Source organism: Myodes glareolus, chromosome 21 (assembly GCF_982192425.1).
Source record: "Myodes glareolus chromosome 21, mMyoGla1.1, whole genome shotgun sequence".
Lineage (NCBI taxonomy): Eukaryota > Metazoa > Chordata > Mammalia > Rodentia > Cricetidae > Myodes > Myodes glareolus.
In genome coordinates, this window is record NC_142046.1 from 52955937 (window position 1) to 52978446 (window position 22510).

The 22510-nt window shown below is 43.6% G+C and overlaps 1 protein-coding gene across 4 annotated transcripts in view; it reads left to right on the forward strand.

Moving 5' to 3' along the window:
• The window catches only part of Rapgef4 (Rap guanine nucleotide exchange factor 4), a 262768-nt gene that overhangs the window by 62318 nt on the left and 177940 nt on the right, over window positions 1–22510 (forward strand). Inside the window, exon 1 of one of the 4 annotated variants that reach the window (XM_048426319.3) lies at window positions 19–285. The exons of 2 other annotated variants lie outside the window; for them this stretch is intronic. In XM_048426319.3, the coding sequence (XP_048282276.3) occupies window positions 247–285 (39 nt within the window). In that variant the 5' untranslated portion in view covers window positions 19–246. Of the gene's footprint in view, window positions 1–18; window positions 286–22510 lie in introns of those variants that run through there. One more of the 4 variants, XM_085680956.2, reaches the window with a different exon arrangement.

Below are 22510 nucleotides of genomic sequence, written 5' to 3' on the forward strand. Positions count from 1 at the left end.
AGTGTCTCCGTGGAGCGGCAGAGGTGATTCAAATCAGAGAAAAAAGGAGTGAAGTTTGTAGGAGTGAACTAAACTTAAAAAAAAAAGGGAAGTCTTTTGCTACCTGTGAGTGGCCAAGTTTTCCTGCAGACCCTTCAGCGCCGCTTCCTCCCTGTGCCTGCAGAGCCTGGCTGTAGGTATTGAATAGGGAGCTGCTGGTGATGACGGTCCCCTGTGATGTTTAGATCAAGGCCGGCCACTCACTGAATGTCTGAGACCTCCAGCAACGGATGCATGCCCTACAAGGTCAGAGGGTCTTTGATTCTTTAGTGAGGGTGGGAGACTGGGGGAATATTATATGTCGCAGCTCTTATTTGGAGCTGGAGGAATTGCTCCAGAATGTGTCTGGTTTCTCTGATTATGATCTACCTAGACGTGTCCCAAGGCACGGCCATAGTTTTCTTTCATCTTTGTTTGTGGCTGTCTGTGGTAGGGGGTGGGGTGAATGGTGATTCATCCTTTTTCTGATGGTCATATGATTTTTAATACGTTACTTGAGGCTACAGTTCATAAGTAGACAGGATTACATTGCACACATCAATATTAAATATATAAATTTAATATTGATACATGTGTTTATATATATTATATATAATTTATTTATATATGTTTATCCCATGAGGTATTTGAATGGCATACATTAAAATCAAACCAGGATAGGGAAACAGATTGAGGCTTGGTGGTATTTTGTTCTCTGAATGCCCAGTAGGTATTCTGCCGGTAGCTCTCAGATTATTTGAAATCCTTATTGTTTATGGGAATCTTGTTCCATTATTGATGACAGGAAGCCCAGCCAGCTCCCCATGTTGTGACCCCACTGTTTCTCAGAAGTTTCTCAGGGGATCGGAGCATATCAAGGCTTGGCTGGCAGGTGCCAGGCATACCCAGATGCTACTCGGTAGGCCAGTCGGCAGGGTGCCGTTACCAACCAGCAGCCACCCAGCTTGGCCTAGGCTCAGGCAGATGTTCATCTTGACAATGCGCAGCTCTGCTGGGGTCTTTTAGGGTTATGCTGACCGGTTTGAAATGCTCTACGACTGTGGTCTGCCTCCATGTTGTTGATACCCCTCCTAGCCTGTCTCCTGAGAGAGGACTTCCCAGGGGCCCTCCACGCTCACTTAGCTAAACCCCTGGACAGCGTGCCCTTCTAAATAACCACTCAACTCTCTTCTGAGAAGGGACCGTAACACTCAAACAGATATGCTTGGTTCCCACCACGTGGAGTTGTAGAATCCACTCTGACTGTCTTCCTGTGGTTTATAGGGTTGTAAAGACAGACAAGGACAGACATCAACGCAAACTGAACTGAGAGAGGCAACCCAGAAAGCACTCTGAGAAAGTGTGCAGGGGGCCACAGAGGAGCTCGGGGAGAGTGATTTCTGCCCAGGGTCTCATTTTGTACTGAGCAGTCTTTGCTTGTGAATTCTTGTGTGGCTAAGTAGGCAGTTACTCAGCCTCCCTCGAGCGCTGGGACCAGTTAACCAAATGATAGTGTTGGAGGCTGTCTTGTCCCCAGGGAGAGGGCAGGCTCCATTCTCTGAGGTTTTCTCTCAGAGCTTTGGGTTCTCCTTCTCTGTGAGGCCACTGGGCCTCTTAGGGACCTCATGGAGGGGTCATGTGTTATGTTTCCAAACACTAGCTTTTGTTTTCTGTTTGGATTCATCTGGATCACTCTGCTCTGAGGTTTAATGATCCCTCAGGCAAAAGCAGTTCGAGTGAGAAAATGTGAAGAACTTGGGTCTTCCAGAATTAGCTTGTGGTGGGACTGGAGGGTTTGTTAAGCTCATTATGTATAGAGAACCCTTGGTCCTGTGGTGGCCTTGCTCTGCCAGGTCCCGATTCCACAGCAGGCTTGGGGTACCTGGGCAGAGAGCATCTGGCATCCTGGAGAACTCTGCAGGAAATGGGATCACAGTGCTGACCTCTGAGTTCAGGAAATCTTGCTCCAGCCTCACCTCCCTGGCCTCAGTGTTTAGAGCAGCCTAGCCCAGACCAGTAAATGTAAGATCGACTTTCCAAAGTCGTTCATGAGATCTGGTAGTCTGGCTCATCTATTCTTGACTTAATCCAGCATTGCTGGGCGAGTTTCTGCAGGAGTCTTCAGCCTCCTGGGTCCGTCACTGTGAAATAGAAACCCCTCTCTTCTCTTCCATCCCGGAGCACTGACCGTGGGAGGTCAAGACTGATGCTAGTCTGTTACTTATGTGTGTTACCTGTTCAGAGCTTTAGTGTTTCCTCCCTTTCGGCTTGCAAACAAAGTCATATGGATGGAGTGGATAAAATATGAGCTAACGGTGTGTAGTATATCAAAATATATTACATGGAAGGGAGGAATTCTTGGTATCTCTCTAGTTCTATATTTGAATCATCAGGGAAGCTCAAAAAGAAGAAAAGTCCAATGCCTGTGCCTGCCCTAAGCTATAGAAATCAGAAACAATAGAGAAGGTGGGAAGAGCCTGCTGTGAGTCTCCAAGCAACCTTGCCTTTACACCGAGGGATTGCCAGTCCATGGTGCCCCTCTGCTCATTTTGGAGTGCTCGCGGCTGGCGTCTTTGCCCAGGGTTCAGGCTCTGCCAATGTCCTCTACTCTGTGTTGGGTTTCCTGTGCCTTTTCCTCCTTCCACACATTCTACTCTCAAGCCAGGTTTAAGCCACACGTAAAGGACAGTGGTGGTCGGGACTTGAGTGAGAATGGGAAATACATGTGCCTGTGTGTATAGTTGTTGGACATGTGGAAATAAGGTACAAAATCACCCTGAGTTTACCCCATCCTAGGAGCTCACAATCTCGTGGCTGTCAGCACAACCCTGCCTGTGTTGGTTCACATCAGAGCCCCTGGGGAACTCCATGGTACCCTGCAAGAGAGGAAAGAAAGAGAGGCAAGTCATGTCTGGTGTCATTGTGAAGTTTGGGATTTTGTGTCTTCTGAGAATGCCGGGAGCCTTTGGCTGTCCCTGGGCTATAGTTTGAGAATTACCTCTTTAGGAAGCATTTCTGGAATAACAATACTAATTTGAAAAATGTGCACACTTTTAATTCTTGATAAATATGTTTCTTTCCTTTGTTATGCATTCTTTGAGCTGTTGTTTGGTCTAATTGCGTTTATTTTTAATGACTTTCATTCTGTTACCAAAAATGTTTTAGCATAGCTGCTACATTTACCTCAGCCAGCATAGCTATAATACATATTCAAATGTATGTATGTGAGTGTGTGTGTATATGTATGACTGAGTGTATGGATTATTATTAAAAAAAATCTCTCTTTGGCTGTTAGAAGGGCCCAGTTTTCTTATTTAACTCTTCACTGGCTATTTCGTCTCTTTTTCTTCATGCCATTCATACATACAGTAAAACTTATTTGACAATTCATATAGATGCTTTACTTGATTGAGACATTTATGCTTATTAATAATTAATACACTTTTTATTTGCAATATATTTGACCTTTAGTCTTCATAATGGTGTATGGAAATTCATTGAAAAGCCATTAAACTCACTATAAACATAGCTCTTCTGTGGTTTTTAAAATTTTGTTTTGAAACGTACCATCTTCCTTCTGCTCATAGATGGTTTGGAAAGCCATGTGATGTCCATGTGGTGCTTGGAGGAAGTTTAAAAACCTTCCTTTGCGACAAGTTCTTAAATATTTACAATTTTTTTCTCCCCTGAGTTTTAGAAAGTATTTTAAAGATGGCAGAATTCCTTTAGGCAGAGTTTCAGGAAGGGACGTCCCATCAGAGCTCGGTGTCTCAGAGTTAATAAGGTCACAGGATGAAGGCATGGGGTAGGGTAGGGGTGGGAGTGACCACACTAGTGGTCACTAGTCCAGTTTTTCAGGGGCCTCAAAGTTTCAATCACATCCGTGATGTGGTCTCCACAGTGGGGTGCTCCAAAGATCTGACTTTCTCAAGAATCCAAAACTAAATCTAGCGTTTCCTGCATCGCTGAGGGAGGTAAAAAGCAGCTAATCCCACATGAAGCAGAAAGAGCGTGATACCATACCAGTCAAATAACTCTAGAAGCTTCTGGGAACTTCCATATTGCCTCTTTATCTGTGGTCTACTACTATGGGCAGAAGACACCTCCAAATGTCTCTTTTCATCCTGCTGTGGTCACCATATCATTGCCGGATTTAGGGGTCAAACCTGTGCTTTAACAAGCCAATTAAGAGAGTCAAGATAATAAGGAAAAGGAGAAAAGGGAGATTGGTCATCGTGGCCACACTGGGAAGACAGACAGAGAGATCTAGTGGCATACCCCTAACACACACACACACACACACACACACACACACACACACCTGCCACCCACCCAAGTGCATCTCTGTGTTTTAAATTTAATTTTTCAAAAAATGTTTAATTTGTATACTCTCTTCAGAAGAAAGAAGAAGAAAATTATTTTTCTCCCTCCTCGCCGCTCCTGCTGCCCCCTCTTCTTTTGGATACACCAGGACTTCTGGCATGCCAGGCATGTGCTGTCCAGCAGGCCACACTCTCAGTCCTCCAGTTGTTTCTTACAGCCTCTAGCTGGATCCTCTTTTAGGATCGACACCAACCTTATCTTGCGCTCTCCTTTCTGGACTTCTGTGCGCTAGCCTCTGATCATCCTTGCTCTGGTGTTGGGCTTCTGTACGATGTCAGTTATTGACAGTGGAAGGCTGGAGGTTTAGGTTCTGACCTGTCCTCATGTCAGACTCTTCTTCCCAAACGTTTGACCAGTGAAACATTCCACATACATAATGGATATCGCTCTTAGCAAGATGGTGATTAGCAAATGCTAAGTAATAAGTTAAAATCCTTGGCAAAGGCCTGATGAGAATAGCTGCCCAGCAGTGCACAGTGGTCTCAGTCTCCGATGCCTTCCTCCGCTAATACATCTGAAGAGAAAATTTTGACACAGCTGGGACTTGCTCTTCTTAAATTCTCATTTGTTTGTTGCTTTGGCCTTTCTTCTCCTTCATCTATGTCCCTTGTCCAGACATTTTTTGAGATACCAGACTTATCTTCACCCCTTCAACTTTTTATTCAAATGTTCAGAAAAAAGAAAGGAAGGACGGAAGAAAGGAAGAAGGGAAGGAGAAAGGAGGAAGGAGAGAAGGCGTGAGATCAGCTCACATATAGTCGGTCCTGGGTTTCTCTGGTCCTGCATCTGTGGATTTAACCAATCATAATAATACAATCTAGGGGTCCTGAAATGATGCAGTCTAGGGATCCGGATCGAGTTCATTTTCTCTGCCAGTTAATGAGTTAAAAAGCAGGAAAACTCTGAAGTAGGTAGCAGCAGAGAAACCTCAGGCACCGCAAACAGGATCAGTAGCTGAAGGAAGGCGGTCGTTGGGGGTGAAGAAAACATGCACACAGCAGACACACGGGGGGAGAAAAGAAGCCAAAGTAGGAAGGGAGGGGAACCTAGGACACCAAGTATCCAGATCCTCTTGAGGGCAGCTGCGGCAGGGGTGAGGTATGTGTGTGAAAACTTCCGAGGATTGATTAGTTTGAAGGCAGATAGGATGGTTGATTGGTCTGTGTGACAGTCTTCATCTGGCCTTGAACTTGCTGAGCCAGTCCCATCAGCAGGGGGCTTGCTGGTGGGAGGAGAAAGCTATCAAGCAATTGTCTCAAGTCAGAAGGTTGAGAAGAAGTTGGTCACCATATTATCTACTCATGGTTCCTCTCCCTATTTGTCTGCCTACCAGGGAGTCCGCCTAACTCCTAGGCTGAAATAGGTTGAAATAGTTAAATAAAATGTGCCTGAACATATACAGGCTTTGCTGTCATTATTTTGCAAATAGCACAGTGCAATAACTAGTTAGGAATAGCTTACATTGTGTTAGCTATCACAGGTAATGTAGAGTTGATTGGCATGGGGGGTCAGGCCTGTAATCTAAGAATTTGGAGGTGAATTTAGTAACTTGGTAATTTTTTTTTTGTAATTTGGTAATTTTGAGGTTAAAGTTAACTTGGCCTAGACAGTCTAAAGAAATGAAAGCAAAATACAAGTATTTGGGAGGCTGTGCGTAGGGTTTCGCAAATACTCCATTTTATCTGGGGAGAAACTTGAGCTTCTGCGAGTGTTAATCTTGGAGAGGGGTCTTACCCTTCGCAGGCAGCAAGGGTGGATGGAATAGAAGGCTGGCAGCTGGAAAGCTGCAGCAGACTTGCGACAGTCTTCCACCCTCCACTCTCCTGCCCCCCCTCCCCAACCTAACTGGCCCCTTTGGAATCGGTTGCTGGCTTGTGCATTTACCACACCTTTTGTGATCCATCCCACCACCCCCTGTCACCTCCCTTCTCCCTCCTCAAGTGCCAGTGCCAAGGAGGCAGCAAAGACCAGGGACTGGGATCCATCTGATCCTGGTGACATTCCTGACCTTGCTTCTCAGGCCAGATGAGAATCAAGACTACTGTAGTTATTAGGATCTTGCATTTACAGGGTGGGTCTCTGTGAGTAACAAAGAATGAACCGTAACAGATGGATCTGACCTCCCACCAACTGACGACTGGAAGGAAGCATTCTTAATTATTTAGATGTATCAGCTCTGTAGTAGTAAGTTACTATCAACTTAGTCTCGAGAAGAGGATTGAAGGTTTCAGATATAGAAACATCTGGGACGAGAAATCTTTCAGCTGCTTTAGGAAACACTCAGGATTAGATCCAAATGTTCACTTTCAGCCTTCAGGAAATGCAAGAAAACCTCATTTCATCCCTTGACAGACAGGTTGCAACAGGCACTTTTAATTGTGGGATGTGTGGTCTAGAGGGGTGGGCATGGGTTCAGGGCCCAGATGTTTGACCTTTGACATTGCTCTATGTGTACACATTCCTCCGAAATGTCCTGCAGCCTTTATTCTAACCTGACAGGCGTCTGTTGCCGCCTTCGTAAGATCAGAGACCATTTTCTGCAGAATCAAAAGGATATAGAGTGGGTTAGAGAGCCTGGGAGAAGCTGGAAATGAGAAGTTTAGCATATTCGTATGGAATTTGCGATTAGAGGAGTGGAAATGGAGAAATAATTGTTGCCAGGCTTTAAAGCTCAGGCATGCTTATCTCAAAACTTAAAAGGAAAAAAAATAACAAAGCAAAGCATTTTCTTTTTTTTTTACTTTTATTGATTCTTTTTAAATTTCACATCATATGTTCAGATGCCACTTATCTCCCCATTTCCCTGCATCTGCCCTCTGCCCTCACAACTCCCTCCCCCACAAAACAAAACCAAATTTAAAAGAAAAACAAAACCCAAGCCAAACAAAGAGCCAAAGCAAAAACAAAAACAAGCAAACAAACAAACAAAAAAGAAGGATCTTGTCATGGAAGCTGCAGTGGGGCCCAGAGAGTCACAGAGTTTACCCTTTATTCTGCCAAACATTTCCTTTTTTAAAAGACAGGGCCACTTTATACAGCGCAGGCTAGCCAGGAACTCAGTCCTTCCCGCCCCAGTCTTCTAAGGGCTGGGTTACAGATGTGCGCTTTCATGCTGACCGCTCAAAAGGACTTTTGGAGTGGGAAGGAAGTGATCAGAAAAATAAAAACCAACTTCCAGAGACCAGTACAGATCCTTGGAAGCTTCGAGATGGTCTATTAATGTCCATATTAGAAGAAATTTGAAGGTTTTTTTTTTTAAATATATGGATCAAGTATCCCAATGAATGGATGAGGTCCCAGGAGCATATTCCAGCCAGTTCCAGAAGGATGCGCCAAAAGATGTTTTCAGGACGTGAGGTTTTGTATGCCTCCCACCTAGCTTTCCAGTTAATGATGCCAATTGGGCTGACTAGGCAACTTGAGACAAGAAGAAGCCAACCCTGGTGTTGGAGGATGTGCAATGGGGCAGAGCACTTGCTACACAGGCCTGAATCCCTAGCAACCAAGTAAGAGCAGGTGTGGCTGCAAGCGCACCTATAGCCAGGCTGCAGGTGTGTTTATAGCTGCCGCATGGCGGGAGGCAGAGACAGACAGCATCCAGTAAAAGCAGGTGTGGCTGCAAGCGCACCTATAGCTACAGCACCATAGACACCATGGTTTCTTGGTCCTTTTGTCTGCCAGTTGAGCTCCAGGTTCAGGAAGATACCCCATCTCAAAAACTAAGGTGGAGGGTGAGTATGGAAGACATCTAACATTGACCTTTGCACATGTATGTATAGGTACATGTACCTACATGCATATGCTCACATACAACACAAACACACACAGAGACATGTGCACAAAAAAAAAGGAAAAGAAAGAAAAAAAAAAGAAAATTAGTCACAACCCACACATCATTCAAAGCAAGAACTTTGGTTTTCATTGTTTGTCTATCTGTCTATCCTTTCTCTACTTATTTGTGTGTGCATGTAATATTTGTGTGTGTACCTGTGTGCACAGGTGTACATGCACATGTATAGGCCAGATTCTATGTTGGTATCTCTTCAATTGTTCTCTATCTTAATTTGTGAGACAGGTCTCTCACTGAACCGGGAGCTTGTAGGTTTGGCTCACTGACTGGCCTACCAGTCCAGAGACCGTCCCTGCTGAGTTCACAGTGCCAGAAACACAGTGCCCACTGCAGCACTGGACTTTTTACATAAGTCCTGGGACCTGAACTCAGCTCTTCACGTTCATGCAGCAAAGACTACTGAGTCTTCTTCCCAGACCATGAGTTCTTGTCGTTATATCAAAAGCTTATTAAGATCAATCAGGGTGGGCCTCTGATAAAAATATTTAAATGTACAAGTCATGCAAGAAAACCAGTGCCCTCCATGACTCCACGGCAGCATGTCCCTCCCCAGAGCAGCCCTGGTCCCCGCTTCTGCTGAATGGTCTTTATCTGACCCCTGGGCAGAATGTTACAATGTAGGTGAATCTTCTCAGCATATTGGAAAGAAAACAAGCTAACTTTAAAAAAAATAAAACTTAGAGACATTTTAAGACCATAATTTTGATATAAATTGACCCTAGCGTATTTGCAAGGATGTAATTTATTCACTCTGTTTGGTTGACTGTTTTTACTAAACCCTTTCACGAAAACCTACATATCCTATCAACACCAAATCTGAGAACGTTATTGCAAAATGTGACTACGTTACAAACAGAAAATTTGAATCAAGCATGCACAGAGTCATTGTGAATAATTAATTTTAACTTGTGGCTTTCAAGAATTGGTGTTCAGTAATATTAAAAGAAGCAAATATAAAACCTTCTTTTGGTCTTCATGGAATTGGTCATTGGAGCTGTGGCATCATGTTAGCAATGCGCCATGAGAAATCCTTTTTGCATTAATTTTCTGTGATATTAGGCCTGTAAACAACTCATCCAGGGTGGATGTGTATGTCTTAGTCAAAGGTAGGCAGCCCTTATGTTGTAGATGACCTTGTAGCCATGGCCCTTTGGAGAATAAATATTTATGGTGGAGACGGAGCTGTCATTCGTTGAGTTCATAAAATTGAATCAGGGTTTTCGACTCTGGCATACTCTTCTTGCTTAATTTCATTGTGCTCACTATGGTTCCCGTGCTGTAAATCAGGGAGAATAAATGCCCACAGAAGGAAAAGGGAACAGGAATAATAGTGTGACAGATAGCCTTTGTTTATTGAATCATTCCTCATCGGGTGCTTTTTTAAAATGCTATAATTCCCTAGATCTTGCTATTATAACTGTTATGTTTTTGTTTTTAAGAAACAGATCTAAAACAGATTTGGATTAAGGGATAACATAGAGCTTATTAGGGAAAGGAGTAAGACAGTATGTGTTAAAAGAATCCTGCTTTTTAAAAAACACACAATGGTAGGATGCATGCACACAAAATTCAAATCATATAGACAAGGCCAGTTGCATAATATATTGTACGTAGTGCAAAATAAATGTATGAGGGTTCTTTGTTCTCCCCAGAGTGAATAAATGTCATTAATGGTACTAAAATAAGCTGTTTCCTTTACTCTGCATTCTGTACCTCAACCCATCATTTTGTTCTTATCTGCTATTTCATATTATTCTAAGTGAAGAAAAGTAACAAAATGAAATTATTAGCATAAATTTACCATCTCTCGTTCGTTCGTGATGCAAAGCCAGTTTAAAATGCAGATGGAAGAACATTCGACTTGTAAGCAGAACCCCTGAAATTACTATTTATGTTTCTTAGCTGTGCATGCATATGTATTTTGTTCTTATCAGGATAGAGGGAACCGTACATCAGACGGAGCCAAGCTGTTTCTATTTTATGTCTCAAGGCTTGTGTATTCCACTAACACTTTATTCAATTTACTGATGAGTGAGGAAGAGCTGGAAGGAAAAGAATTCTCTCCTATTGCTCATCTTTCCCTTATCTTTATGTCGTTATCTTAAGTGTAAATGGTTGCTGATGGGTGGAAGCAGTATAAGGAAGAATGCCATAGAGTTCCTTCGCCAACATTGTTGCCGTCCTTCTGAGTTCAAACCCGGTCCAGGTTAGGGTTGAAAATGGAGCCTCTGGGGATCTGGCACATCCTGGGTTTGCTCATCAAAGTGGTCATACGCTTATGTTGTCCTTGCTCCGAACTGTACTTTGTGAGTTCATCAGAATTCTGGTCTCGTGGGTCGCTGTGAGGTCTCTGCGTGGAAGGAATGACAGTGACGAAGCGTGGGCCACATTTGTGTGGATCTCTTTGTCCACTTATCCACAGCGTCATTGAGTGTTGGGACTAATGAGTTCTGGCCTTCAGCTGCTCTTTCCTCCTAGAACCTTCTAATTAAAGTTACTAGAAACTGTACCTAGTTTAGAGGATCAGAGGATGGGATTATCACCTGTTGGCCATTCACTGCAGTGTATTTAAGCCTACATGGTGTTAATAAAGGGGGCTTTCTGAACCAGCGTTTGAGGGTCCGTGTGTCAGTCTGTCTCTGCGTGTGTATTCTCAACCTCCAGCCCCTTGCCCGAAGCTTGTGAACTGGGTTCTAGCGCACAGAATGCAGACACGGGGGCGCAGTGTGCGGCAATTGAGTTCCACTTATTTGTCAATGTTCAAAATGAGAATTCGGAAAGATTTCAAGACGCTGTCATCGGAAGAGCAGCCCGTGTGCCTGAGGTTCTCTGGTGCAGGCCTCCAGGAAGCCATGCAGGCTTTATATGCTCAGTCAGCCCTGGGTTCAGAAATGCTTGAGATGAAAGTAGGTTTCTGCCTTTCCTTCCTTATTCACGCTCCCGATTACTTTCTCCAGAGGAAAGTATTGGAATAACCATCACATAAACACTTCAGATGCTTGGGAGCTAGAGATATGAACACATAGAGCTACATAGTGCTGGATTAAATCCGACCACAAATGCTTCACAGCTCTTCCAAGGGAGAGAATGCTGTCTATTTTCCAGCCCTTGAATCTAGACTAGCCCTGGGACTGTTTTTTTTTTTAAATTAGATTTTTCACTTATTTTACATGCTGACTGTAGTTTCCCCCCTCTCTTCTCCTCCCATCTCCCTTCTAACCCCTCATCCACTCCTCCTTCATCTCCATTCAGAAAGGGGCAGGCCTCCCATGGGAGTCAACACAGCATAGCACATCAAGTTAAGACAGGACCAATTTTTAACCAAAAAAAGTTTTGTGGGAATGACTTTGCCTTCACCCTTGGCCTCCAGAGATGCTGCCGCCCTTGTATGTGTATCTTTACACCTAGATGAAGGACAGTATGCCTCATACCAGATATTGCAGCCAGAACAGTTATGACTGCTGTGAAGTTGGTACCTTACACCCTAACTAGTGATCCGGCTCACTACAGCCACCGAAGGAGGGTATTACCAATAGACGGCCTTCCTAGGAATGCCACGAAGTTGTGAGACATACTTAACTATGTCGGAGGAGGCCGCTTATTCATTCCGTCCTTCCAAAATCAAAATAACCACACAGAAACTATATTATTTAAAACACTGCTTGGCCCATTAGCTCTAGCTTCTTATTGGCTAACTTTTACATGTGAATTTAACCCATTTCTATTAGTCTGTGTATTGCCACGTGACAGTGGCTTACCAGCAAAGTTCCAGCGTCTGTCTCCGGCAGGGCTACATGACTTCTCTCTGACTCCGCCCTTCTTTTCCCCAGCATACAGCCTAGCTTTCCCCACCTAGTTCTGTTCTTCCCTGCCATAGCTCAAAGCAGTTTCTTTATTCATTAATGATAATCACAGAATACAGAGGGAAATCACACATCATAACCATTGTTTTAAGACACTAAATTTTGGGGTGCTTTGCTATGATGATCAATAGTACCTACATTAAAAAACCTTGAACTGGATGTTCTCATAAGTGGGATTCTATTATTCATGTCTTTGTTTTGATTTTTTTCATGTCATGCTTACCTGAAGAAACCCTTTTGTAAATCCATGTAGGTTAGCCATATTGTACTATATGTCCATTGACTAGACTACTATAATTTATTTAACCTGTTCTATCGCAGTGGCTCTCAACCTGTAGAGTGTGACACACCCCCCCCCACTTGGGGTTGCATATCAGATATCCTGCATATCAGAAATTTACATGATGATTCATCACAGTAGCAAATTTACACTTATGAAGTAACAACAAAATAATTTTATGGTTGGTGGTCACCACAACATGAGAAATTATATTAAAGGGTTGCAGCGTTAGAAAGATTGAGAACCACTGACCTGTTGATAGTTGAGTTGAGCTTTGCTCTTAGAACCGCTGCTCCAAAGGACATTTTTCAACATGTCTCTCAGTGGACACCATTTGTGGAGTAAGTTCATGCTTGTGGGATCCATTATGTAAAATTTAAAATTTGATATGTATTTTATAATAATAATAATAAATATTTTCTGCCAAGTCTCCATCAATTTTCACTTCTTCCAACAATCTGTGAGTTAACTTTTTTGTCAATTCTTCAGCATGGGTAATTTAAAACTCTGAGAAAACGTTAACAACAAAAATACTCTGAAAAGCTACTTGAGGAGAAAAAAATTGTGCTGCTTTATTGCTTTGTGTTTCCCCGAGTCGCTAATCTTAGCTAAGTTTTTAATAAGATTTAACTTTTAATTAGCTTAAGAAGGTGAACATTTATAAAACCCCATTTCTTCAGTGGTTGTATTTCATTTCCATCTGTGAATGGCAGACTTACCCCCTTTGTTAGGCAATCTGATGGGTGACAGCCACGGTCTACAGTGTCATGGGAACCCTTTGAAATTTGAGAAACAGACCCCTTTTGCCGCACACCTAAGTCTTGACCGTTGATGATATTTTATGTAACCGACTGGAGGAACTTGAAGTGAGAACCCACCAGGTCACGACAGGAACTGGCTTGTTTCATGACATCCTCTAACTCACCTCATTCGCTCACTTCTGCTAACCTCTGTCTAGTGACCTCCCAAAGGACGTACTGCCAAGCTATTGAAAAGTCATTTCATTGTCTAACACTCACTCTGGAAATTAACTTCACCATTTAATGTTATTTTTATCCGTTTGCCATTGAGGAGTTGCTACTTCTGGAAGCTGGTCCCAAATTAGTTGGTTGCTGGATCCCAATTTGTTGGCTGCAAAATGTAGTTCCCAGCAGTAATTCAGCCTTATCTATTTGGGAGAAGCCAAAGGGAAAAATAAAACCATTCTCGAATTATACTGTGTGCTGTTTTTCTTGGCTAGATCAATGGTTTACCAGCACAGGACATGGTCTCTCATTCTCTGCTGATCGGGTGGGATCTTGGGAACCATCTGAGAGGGTTGAAACTAAAGAGCTCCAGACACTGAGACCAGACATGTTCATCTCCACATTGCTGGGTGCTCCGTGTATCATCTAGAAAGTTAGGATATAGTCATGTGTGGAGCCTCAGAAAACTCTACGAGAAGGTACAGTTTGAAGAGGAGCTGAGAAGGGCTATTAAGTAGGAAGATAAAGAATGCACTTAGTTAATAACTTGGTTTGGAGTCTGTTTGTAACTGTGGTAGAACACAGTTCTGGTGAACAACAGAACAGAACTAGGGAACTCTGCCAGGAAAGTTCTGGAAGGTCTGCAACCCAAAATCGTGCTCTAGTAGGTAAGTATGCTTATTGTTGAGATGAAAGAAGAGGGAAGAAATAGAAGAGGAGAGAGAGAGAGAGAGAGAGAGAGAGAGAGAGAGAGAGAGAGAGAGAGAGAGAAAAAGAAAGAAAGAGAGAGAGAGAGTCCCCCACAACTTTAAAACCCTCTGGAAACTCTATAACATGTTATTATCTCTGTTTTTAAAAGATTGCTTTTATTTTATGTGTATAAATGTTTTGTCTACACCTATGTATGATATATGTGTATCACATGTGTGCCTATGTCATCAGGGATCAGAATGTGGTGTCAGATCTCCTGGACCTTGAGTTCCGGGTGATTGTGATCCATGAGATGGGTGCTGGGAATCAAACCCGAATTCTCTGCAAGAGCAGCAGGAGCTCTCAGCTGCTGACCATCTCTCCAGCTTCAAAAGCTTGGCTGTTATATTATATGGGAAATAGTCTTCCTTTAAACGTTAAAACACTTTCAGAAGACGTATTTAGAAATTACTTCAAATATTACCCTCTGGGAAATGGCACCAGCTTGGGACAGACTTCTCTAGTTTTCCTTTTTCTCTTGAGCATTGTCTTTCTCTCTCTCTGCCCTTTGGTACCTCCCCTAGTGTTTCTCAGCTAAAGGCTGGATAGCTTCATGGCTCAGCTTTCTAACATGTTGTCAGAACAAAATAAATAAACACTAAGGAGTTCTGTCCGGTCATAGCAGTGGCGTCTCCTAGCTGGAGCGTGCAAGGCAAATGCCACTCTTGTCCTGGTGTTTCGAAGACTTCTTTGCAGTTCTTAATTATGTTTGCGTCAAGTAGATGTGTGTAAAGTGGTTGCTGGGTAAGTGGCATGTGGGTGAACTGATGTAAATCTTCAGGAGGCACTATTTCTAAATGTCCACTGCCTTGCGCATGCGTCCTGTAATATGTGAGGTCTTTCACGAATAGAGAGATCAGTTTCTAGGGAAAAGCTGCCAGATGGCCTGGCTGGAAGATGGGCTTGGGCCATAGGCCCCTACTGCTTCCTGCCTCTGTGACGGTCTGGAGTATGCTGTTGTGTCTCTTCAACATAAAATAGGAAAACAAAACCTAGCTTGTAGGGTTGTGGTGTGTCTGAGTCTCTAGCACATGGATCCTCAAGAAGTGAAAGGATTCTGTAAATGCTAAGAATTTTATATATATACAGAGGCTGATACTGTTATTTTCTTGGAGATAGGGTTTCACGTTGCTTTGCTTGCCTGGAACTTTGTTACATAGTGAGGCTGGCCTTGAACTTATGATCTTGTTGCCTCCCAGCTTCCCAAGTGCCAAGATTACAGATTTCTGCCACTATGCTTGGCCATAAACTGATAGGAATTTGAATGTTTTCTAAATATAAATCATGAGAATTCATGCCCAATTTTTGTGATAAGAAAATCTCATATCTCAGCGATACACGAAAAAAAATTAATTATTAACTGCCAAAACCCACAGTTTTCAAATAAACTAAGAAACCTCTTAATCATTCGTACTTCCAGGTCGGAAGTCAGATTTCCAGTGGCAGTGCTGGAGAGAGGGCGAGAGAGCAAAGGTTAGCTAGTATTTCACTTCTCCGAGGTTCCCAGCTGGGCTGTGGATCTGAGGCTTCAAAGGTGAGCTTGACCGTGGCTTTCCCAACTCCGCCCCTTCCCGCCCACATCAGGACAACCTTCCAGATCCGGAAAGTGTAGACGAGGTAATGCCTCACCATTTGAATTGCAAATGTATTTTTACGTCATAAAAGATGTCATATCTTGATATAGATTCAGGCTTCTATTTGAGAATGCTAATTTATTAAAAAAAATGGCAGCCTTGGCAATGAAGATCTTCACAGTCTCTTCCTTTTGAGTGCCAAAAATCTTCTCGTGTATGGGCTTGCGTGCCTGCGTCGATACATACAAGAAGACACACCCACACTGCCTACACTCACCTACGGAAATAAAGGGCCGCCTAGATAAGCTGAGGGGTGCTGTCGGGTTAGCGGTTGTGCTTTGAGACCACCAGGGGTCAGCCGGTGGGCCAGTGCAAGCTTCTTGGCTGTCCCACAGGACTCCTTCCTTTCTCATGACATGACTAAATGTGTTCTGCTTGGGTGTTCCCTGACAGACGGGAATAATAATAACACCACTTAGGTAAGAAGAGTATTGTCCTGGGGCGTGGCATCCTTGTGACTTCCTCCTTCAAATGGAGCGCTTCCTGCTTTCCGGCTGAACCGATGAGTCATTTGAAAAGACTTGAGGCTGGGACACGGGGGCCAGGACCAGTCAGCCTGTAATTATTTGGATGGCATTGGCGATAAATTTGCTTTTGGCACACTGCCCATCCAGGTAAAGCTAGATTACACAAGCAGGACTAGAAACAGCCCGTGGCTGGTGTCTTGTACCCTGATCGTTTTGTGATTTTCACAGCTCAGACAGACATCTCAGTGTAGTCATGTACACAGGACTCTCATCACCGAGCTGAATATCCAATGCTGATTTCTGCTTCTTGTGAGCTTTGGCAACTGGGAAGCCCTTTCAGAGTTTATTCTGAGTGAGAGACTGATGAGTATTTTGTGTATGCCGAGAGACACTTAGGTATGTATGTGTGATGTAATGGCACACCAAAGTATGTGGCCAACAGGACAGTCATTCCAGAAAATTGCCCGGGATGTGTAAGGAAGATGGCTCATATTGAGTATTAAGTCATGCACTTATGGAACACCAGCATTAGCATTTATATGTGCCAAGTGCATTTTGGGGTGTGTCTGTGTTGTGGGAGTAACTTCCGCTGCCTCAACCAATAGTCGCTAAAATACGAGCCCACAGTGCAGCGGGGAGCGACTTCCGCTCCGTCAGCCAATAGCTGCTGAAATACCAGCCCACTGGGGCGTGGTATATTTCTCTTTTAAAAAGAGAAGCAGATCCGGATCAGGCTCTCTTGGTTCCAGCTCTTGGTTCCGGTGCTTGCTCCTGGCTCCTGCTCCGGCTCCTGCGACTAGGCTCCCTTCCTAACGGTTTATGGTGTATGTAAGTTTTATCCCCCAAAATAAATAACCCCTTAAAACATAACTGGTGTGGGATTGATTCGCCGATATGTCTGTGTGTGCGCGCACACAGTTTTGTTGATTCCTAATGATGACCTTGTGAAGTATACAAAAATAGGGAATATATATATATATATATATATATATATATATATATATATATTCTCACTAAGGGCTTTCATTCTGCTAAATAGACATCTTATACTCACTGTCTCATTTGATGCTCCTTTACAGTAGAAGTTATCATTCTGTTTTACAAATAAGAAAATAAAGACCTGGGACTGGAGAGATGGCTTAGTAATTAAGAGGATCCAGGCTCAGTTCCCTTTCCAGGTCTACCTCCTCCTCCCCCCACCTTTTATTTGATTTACAAAAGTTGTCCCCCCCCGCCATTTGGCTTACAATTTGAATGTAATTTAATGAATGATTTTAAGAGCATACAAAAGTTAAGTGTGACCAATGAGATTAAATCCTGCGCAGTGAGACAGAGCCGGGAACTTGCCAAGGAGGCTGAGCAGGCAGATCAGTGAGCCCCAGGGACCTGCCCGTCTCTCCCTCTCCGGCTCTAGGATCACAAGTGTGTATCACAATGCCAGTTTTGTTTTTAACACGGATTCTGGTGCTCAAACTAAGGCCCTCGCGCTTACAAGGCAAACACTTGATCTCTTTTGCCAGCCCAAGCCAGGAGCTTCAGCACTGAGTTAAATTCAACAGACACGCAATGCCCCCTGGGCTGATCATATTCCTGCATGATTCTGGGGTGAGAAGTCAAGGCATTTAAGAAAAGAATATCTATTTACCCCAAAAAGCTGCTTCATTTTTTTTTAAATAGTTCTTTCCCACAACCTATCAGTTCAGTTCGTACAAGAAATGTTCTTTAAGGCTGGTCTCTGTGTGAAATAACGCCTTTAATCTAAGCATTCACAAGTCAGAGGCAGGTGGGTCTCTAAGAGTTCAAGGTCAGCCTAGTGTACGTCCTAAGCTCCGGGCTGTCATTGCTGTGTGGTGAGACTCTGTCTGAGGAAAAGGAGAAAGAGAAGAGGTGTCTTTCTGAAGGTTTTCACTCTGGTTTGCTGTGAGATGAAACTGCTTTGTTCCTGTCTCGTCATGAGGAGGAACAACATCTTCTTCCAAGTGTTTAACAGCTAGACCTGAGCCACAGGCCTGGGGGGGGGGGCTGAGACAGGAGGATTGCAAGTTTAAGGCCTACCTGGGTAACTTGATGAGATGCTATCTGAAAATAAAAGGTAAAAAGAGTTGATGCCATGGTAGAAATCTTGCATAGCACACACAAGCCCCTGGGTTCAGTGCCCAGCATGCCCAAATAGTGTCTTCCTAAACTGAAGTCATGGTGCATATCTCTAATTCAAGCATTTAGGAGACTGAGGCAGAAGGTTGGAGAGCATGGGCTAAACAGCGAGTTCAAAGCTAGTCTGTTTTAAGCAAGATTATTTGGTCTCAACGAAACAAAGCAAAAGCTGTCCTCCCTTTCGGCCTTTGAACATTTTCCAAGACCCAGGTCCTCAAAATGATGCAGTCCGCTAAGACGCACTAGGAAGTGGGGTGAAGCGTGCCTCAGCATTTCTATTGTTCATCTGCAAAGTTTTACCCTGAAGCGAGTGACTTAAAGAAAATGAAGTAAGATAGATACAATATGAGCCCGCTCTTAGCTATTCGGGTTATGGCCAAAGGGAAAGAGGAGTCTAGAGAACTTCATGTTGCTATAAAGTTGATGTCTTAAATAAACTGAATGGTATTTGAGTTGGGGTAGCTCAGTGGTAGGGTTCTAGTGGATGTGAGCCCTGAGTTCAATTCCTGTTAAAACAAAACCAATAAGTAAGGAAAAACCCCATCTGTCTAAATATGTTGGTGATGATGAGGTCAATGTTTAACTTTTCTTTTTACCATATTTTATGTATATGTTTTATATGTATTATCATAGTATCTGTTGATCTGGAAGTTATTTCAGAAGATTTTCTATGTATTTGAATTATAATTGGAAGGTATTGTCTTCCACAGATACTTTCTCTTCCCTAAGCATTTAATTCACAGATGTGCAAACTTATCTAAAGAATGGCTGTATATGCACCGATACCAAACCAAGTGGTGAGAGGGGAAGAGGAGAGATTGCCTGAATCATCTATCAAAGCAAATCATTATCCATTCATACGTTTCTTCTTCTTCTTCTTCTTCTTCTTCTTCTTCTTCTTCTTCTTCTTCTTCTTCTTCTTCTTCTTCTTCTTTTCTCTCTCTCTCTCTCTCTCTCTCTCTCTCTCTCTCTCTCTCTCTCTCTCTGTAAGAAATACAGATTCGTTTTTCAGACATGGAGGTCTTCTGCCCTCCCCAAGGTCTCCATGCACCAATCCAAGAGTGGCTTCTTCTACTAAGACCCCCCATGCCTCCTGCCCTAGATGGTTGGTGATGCTCTGAGGGGCTCATTTACATTTTTTGCTTTCTAATGCAAGAGTACACAACAGATACTGCGTATGGTGAATTAGAAGAACATGCTTTATCATCATCCCAAGCTCCAGGGAGAAAACCCCATTTATTAATTCATAGAATATTTATTGGCTATTTAGTTAGTGTATACCACTGTACAAATGAGATAAATATAATATGGGCAAAGGGTCCAAGTGACTGCCTAACTTATATGATAAGTCACATACATATGAAAGACTGAATATACCATTAAGGGGACAATTAGTGGATCAAGAAACGATGAAATGTTCTATGGCTCATTTCCCATCCCCTTAAGTGCCAGAAGCCTGTTTTCTCTGGTACTCTGCCTTGTAGTCCATCTCTAACTCAGACCTTTATAAAGCCTTCCTTCCTCCACTTAAACTATGACCGTGAGGAGGGAGAACCATGGTCAGCTCATCCTTGGGTCTAAGTTGCTCATTAAGCATCTATGTCTCCCTTCCTTGGGTTTGTGAGTGGATCTGCTCCCGCGAGATCTGGCTCTGGGGTTCTCAGCTGTCTTGAAGTACTTAACTACCTTATATAGGAGAAAGCTGTTCTCCTAACTGATCATGTAGATCTAGAAGGCAGAGGAACGAGTGGATGCCCACTTCACTGGGCAGGCCAGCTAAGCCCACCTGGTTATCAGCAGCCTCGTGATCCCCTCCCGCACTCCCAGTGATGAACCATTTGTTCTTTGGTTCTCTGTGCCTTTCTCTCTCAGTTTTGGGCACTTTGACCATCTCCCTTCTAGAACTATCTTCAGCGTTGGGTTGAATCACTCAGAGAAAAGATCAACTCTTAGGACCAAGACTGGGGGAAAAGGCCATGACCAGTGACTATCACATGGCAAAGCACGGCTAATATTTATGAAGTAAGTTATTATGAATCCTTTGATATCAATTTTAACCAAGATGAATAGTGCCATTCTTTTATAAGGAAAAAAAAATAAAACTACCAGAAAAGCACAAATGGGGTGGTAGCTTCCCTCTCCTCCCCCTCCCTCTCTTTCTCTTTTCCTTCTCCTCCCCCTCCTCAGTGTTCTCTTCTGGTTCTTTATATTTCTTACAGAAACTGCCTGGAGGAGCCCTAGGCTTATTTTATCTCAGGGATCATTCAGACTATCCCCTTTACAAACGAGTGTTTAGAAGTTCTTTTTTTAACATATATTTTTTTAATTGATTCTTTGGGAATTTCCCATCATGCTCCCCACTCCCACTCATTTCCCAGGCCCTCCATATCCACCCTCCACCCTTGTAGCATCCCTCTCCAAAAGAAAATTTAAAAAGAAATAAAAATAAAAATATTAAAACAAACACCCCCTCAAACCCTCACAAAATAAAACAAACAACAAAAAGCAAAACAAAAACAAGCAACCCCCCAAAAAACCTCACTCTGCTCCTCTATCTTTCCCATGTCTCCATCACCTCTTCCTTGGTCCTGGTGGCACTGGGAGCTGCTGTGTGTCATGCACTAGACCCCCCTGTCCAAACAACTTTACTTGCAAATGCTTACTGTGTAATGAATTGTTGGTCAGGTTTAAAGCCTCTGGCTTCTGGTACAGCATCAATACTGGACCCTCACTGTACCTCATCTAGGATATCCTGCTTTTTCCCTGACTCATGGAGATCCTACAGCTAAGGTTCTGTGGGACCACGTCCTTCATGAGCGTCAGCAAGTCAGAGGTGGAGTAAATGTTGGGGTGGGCTGACTCAAAGTTCTGGATGTGTGTTTGGGTGGTAGCTGAGGCGCGGTCTGTTGGGCCACTGGGGCCACCCCCTCAGGTGATGGGCAGAGCTAGCTCTTCCATGCCTACAGTGAGCAGTGGGGCCAGGTTTCCCAAGTGTGGGGGCCAACTTTCCTATGAGGGGCAAGACCAGCTCTCCTGTGTCAGGGTCATGGACATTAGCACAGACCCTGGCTGTGGCAGGGCCACAGACCCAGACATGGCCCCTCAGTTGCAGCTCAGGCCTGGATGTCACCGTGGCTTCAGGTGGCAGCACAGGCCACTCAGATCTGTGTGGCCCCAGTGGCAGTATGACCCTCAGATGCCAACATGGTGTCAGGTGTCCACCTGGACTCCAGGCATCTGCATGGCTTTTGGTGGTAACAGAAGCCATGGACATCAACACAGACCCCATCTTCAGTAGGGCATGGACCCAGACATGGCCCTCTGCAGCAGCTTAGGCCCGGACATCACCGTGGCCATGGATGGCAGAGCAGGCTGCTCAGATCCGCATGGTACCTTTGATGGCAGCCCAGATTCACAGTTCCCAGGATGACCAGCCATGGTTTCTCTATCAGTAGTTCCAAGTTGGACCCTGACAGAATTCTGGAGGAAGGTTTGGGGAGGTGTGATAAGATAAAGCTTTAAGAGGCTCCCCTGGAATTCTGATAAAAGAAATCAATCCTTCCTCAGAAAAATTTGCATGTATGTAAACGTGATAATGTAACTCCAGGCCTGAGCTGGTGACAGCCATTGATTCCAAAAAACTAATGACCATGATTTAGCCTCATGATCTCCATTTTGAAAAAGTCCTGATATAGATGGCATTTGACAAGAATCAGCTCTGTTTACTGCTGGATCCTGCCATGTTCTAATTACTCTTGAGTGATTGCATGATTGTAGAACGGTTATTGCCATCTCCTAAATGCCCACTTAGAATTCCATTATTAATGAGGAAGCAATTCTCACAGCAGATATTCAGTCCACATGTTGACTGAATGCACACACACACACACACACACACACACACACACAGAGTTCTCACAGCAGACATCCAGTCCACATGTTGGCTGAATGTACACACACACACACACAAAGTTCTTACAGTAGACATCCAGTCCACATGTTGGCTGAATGCACACACACACGTGCACGCACACACACACACACACACACAGATGCGTGCATGCCTGAATGTACACTTTGTATAGTGTGAAAGTAATTTAGTGACTTGAAAAGTTGGAGTCTCCTGCAACTACATGACCCTCCAGT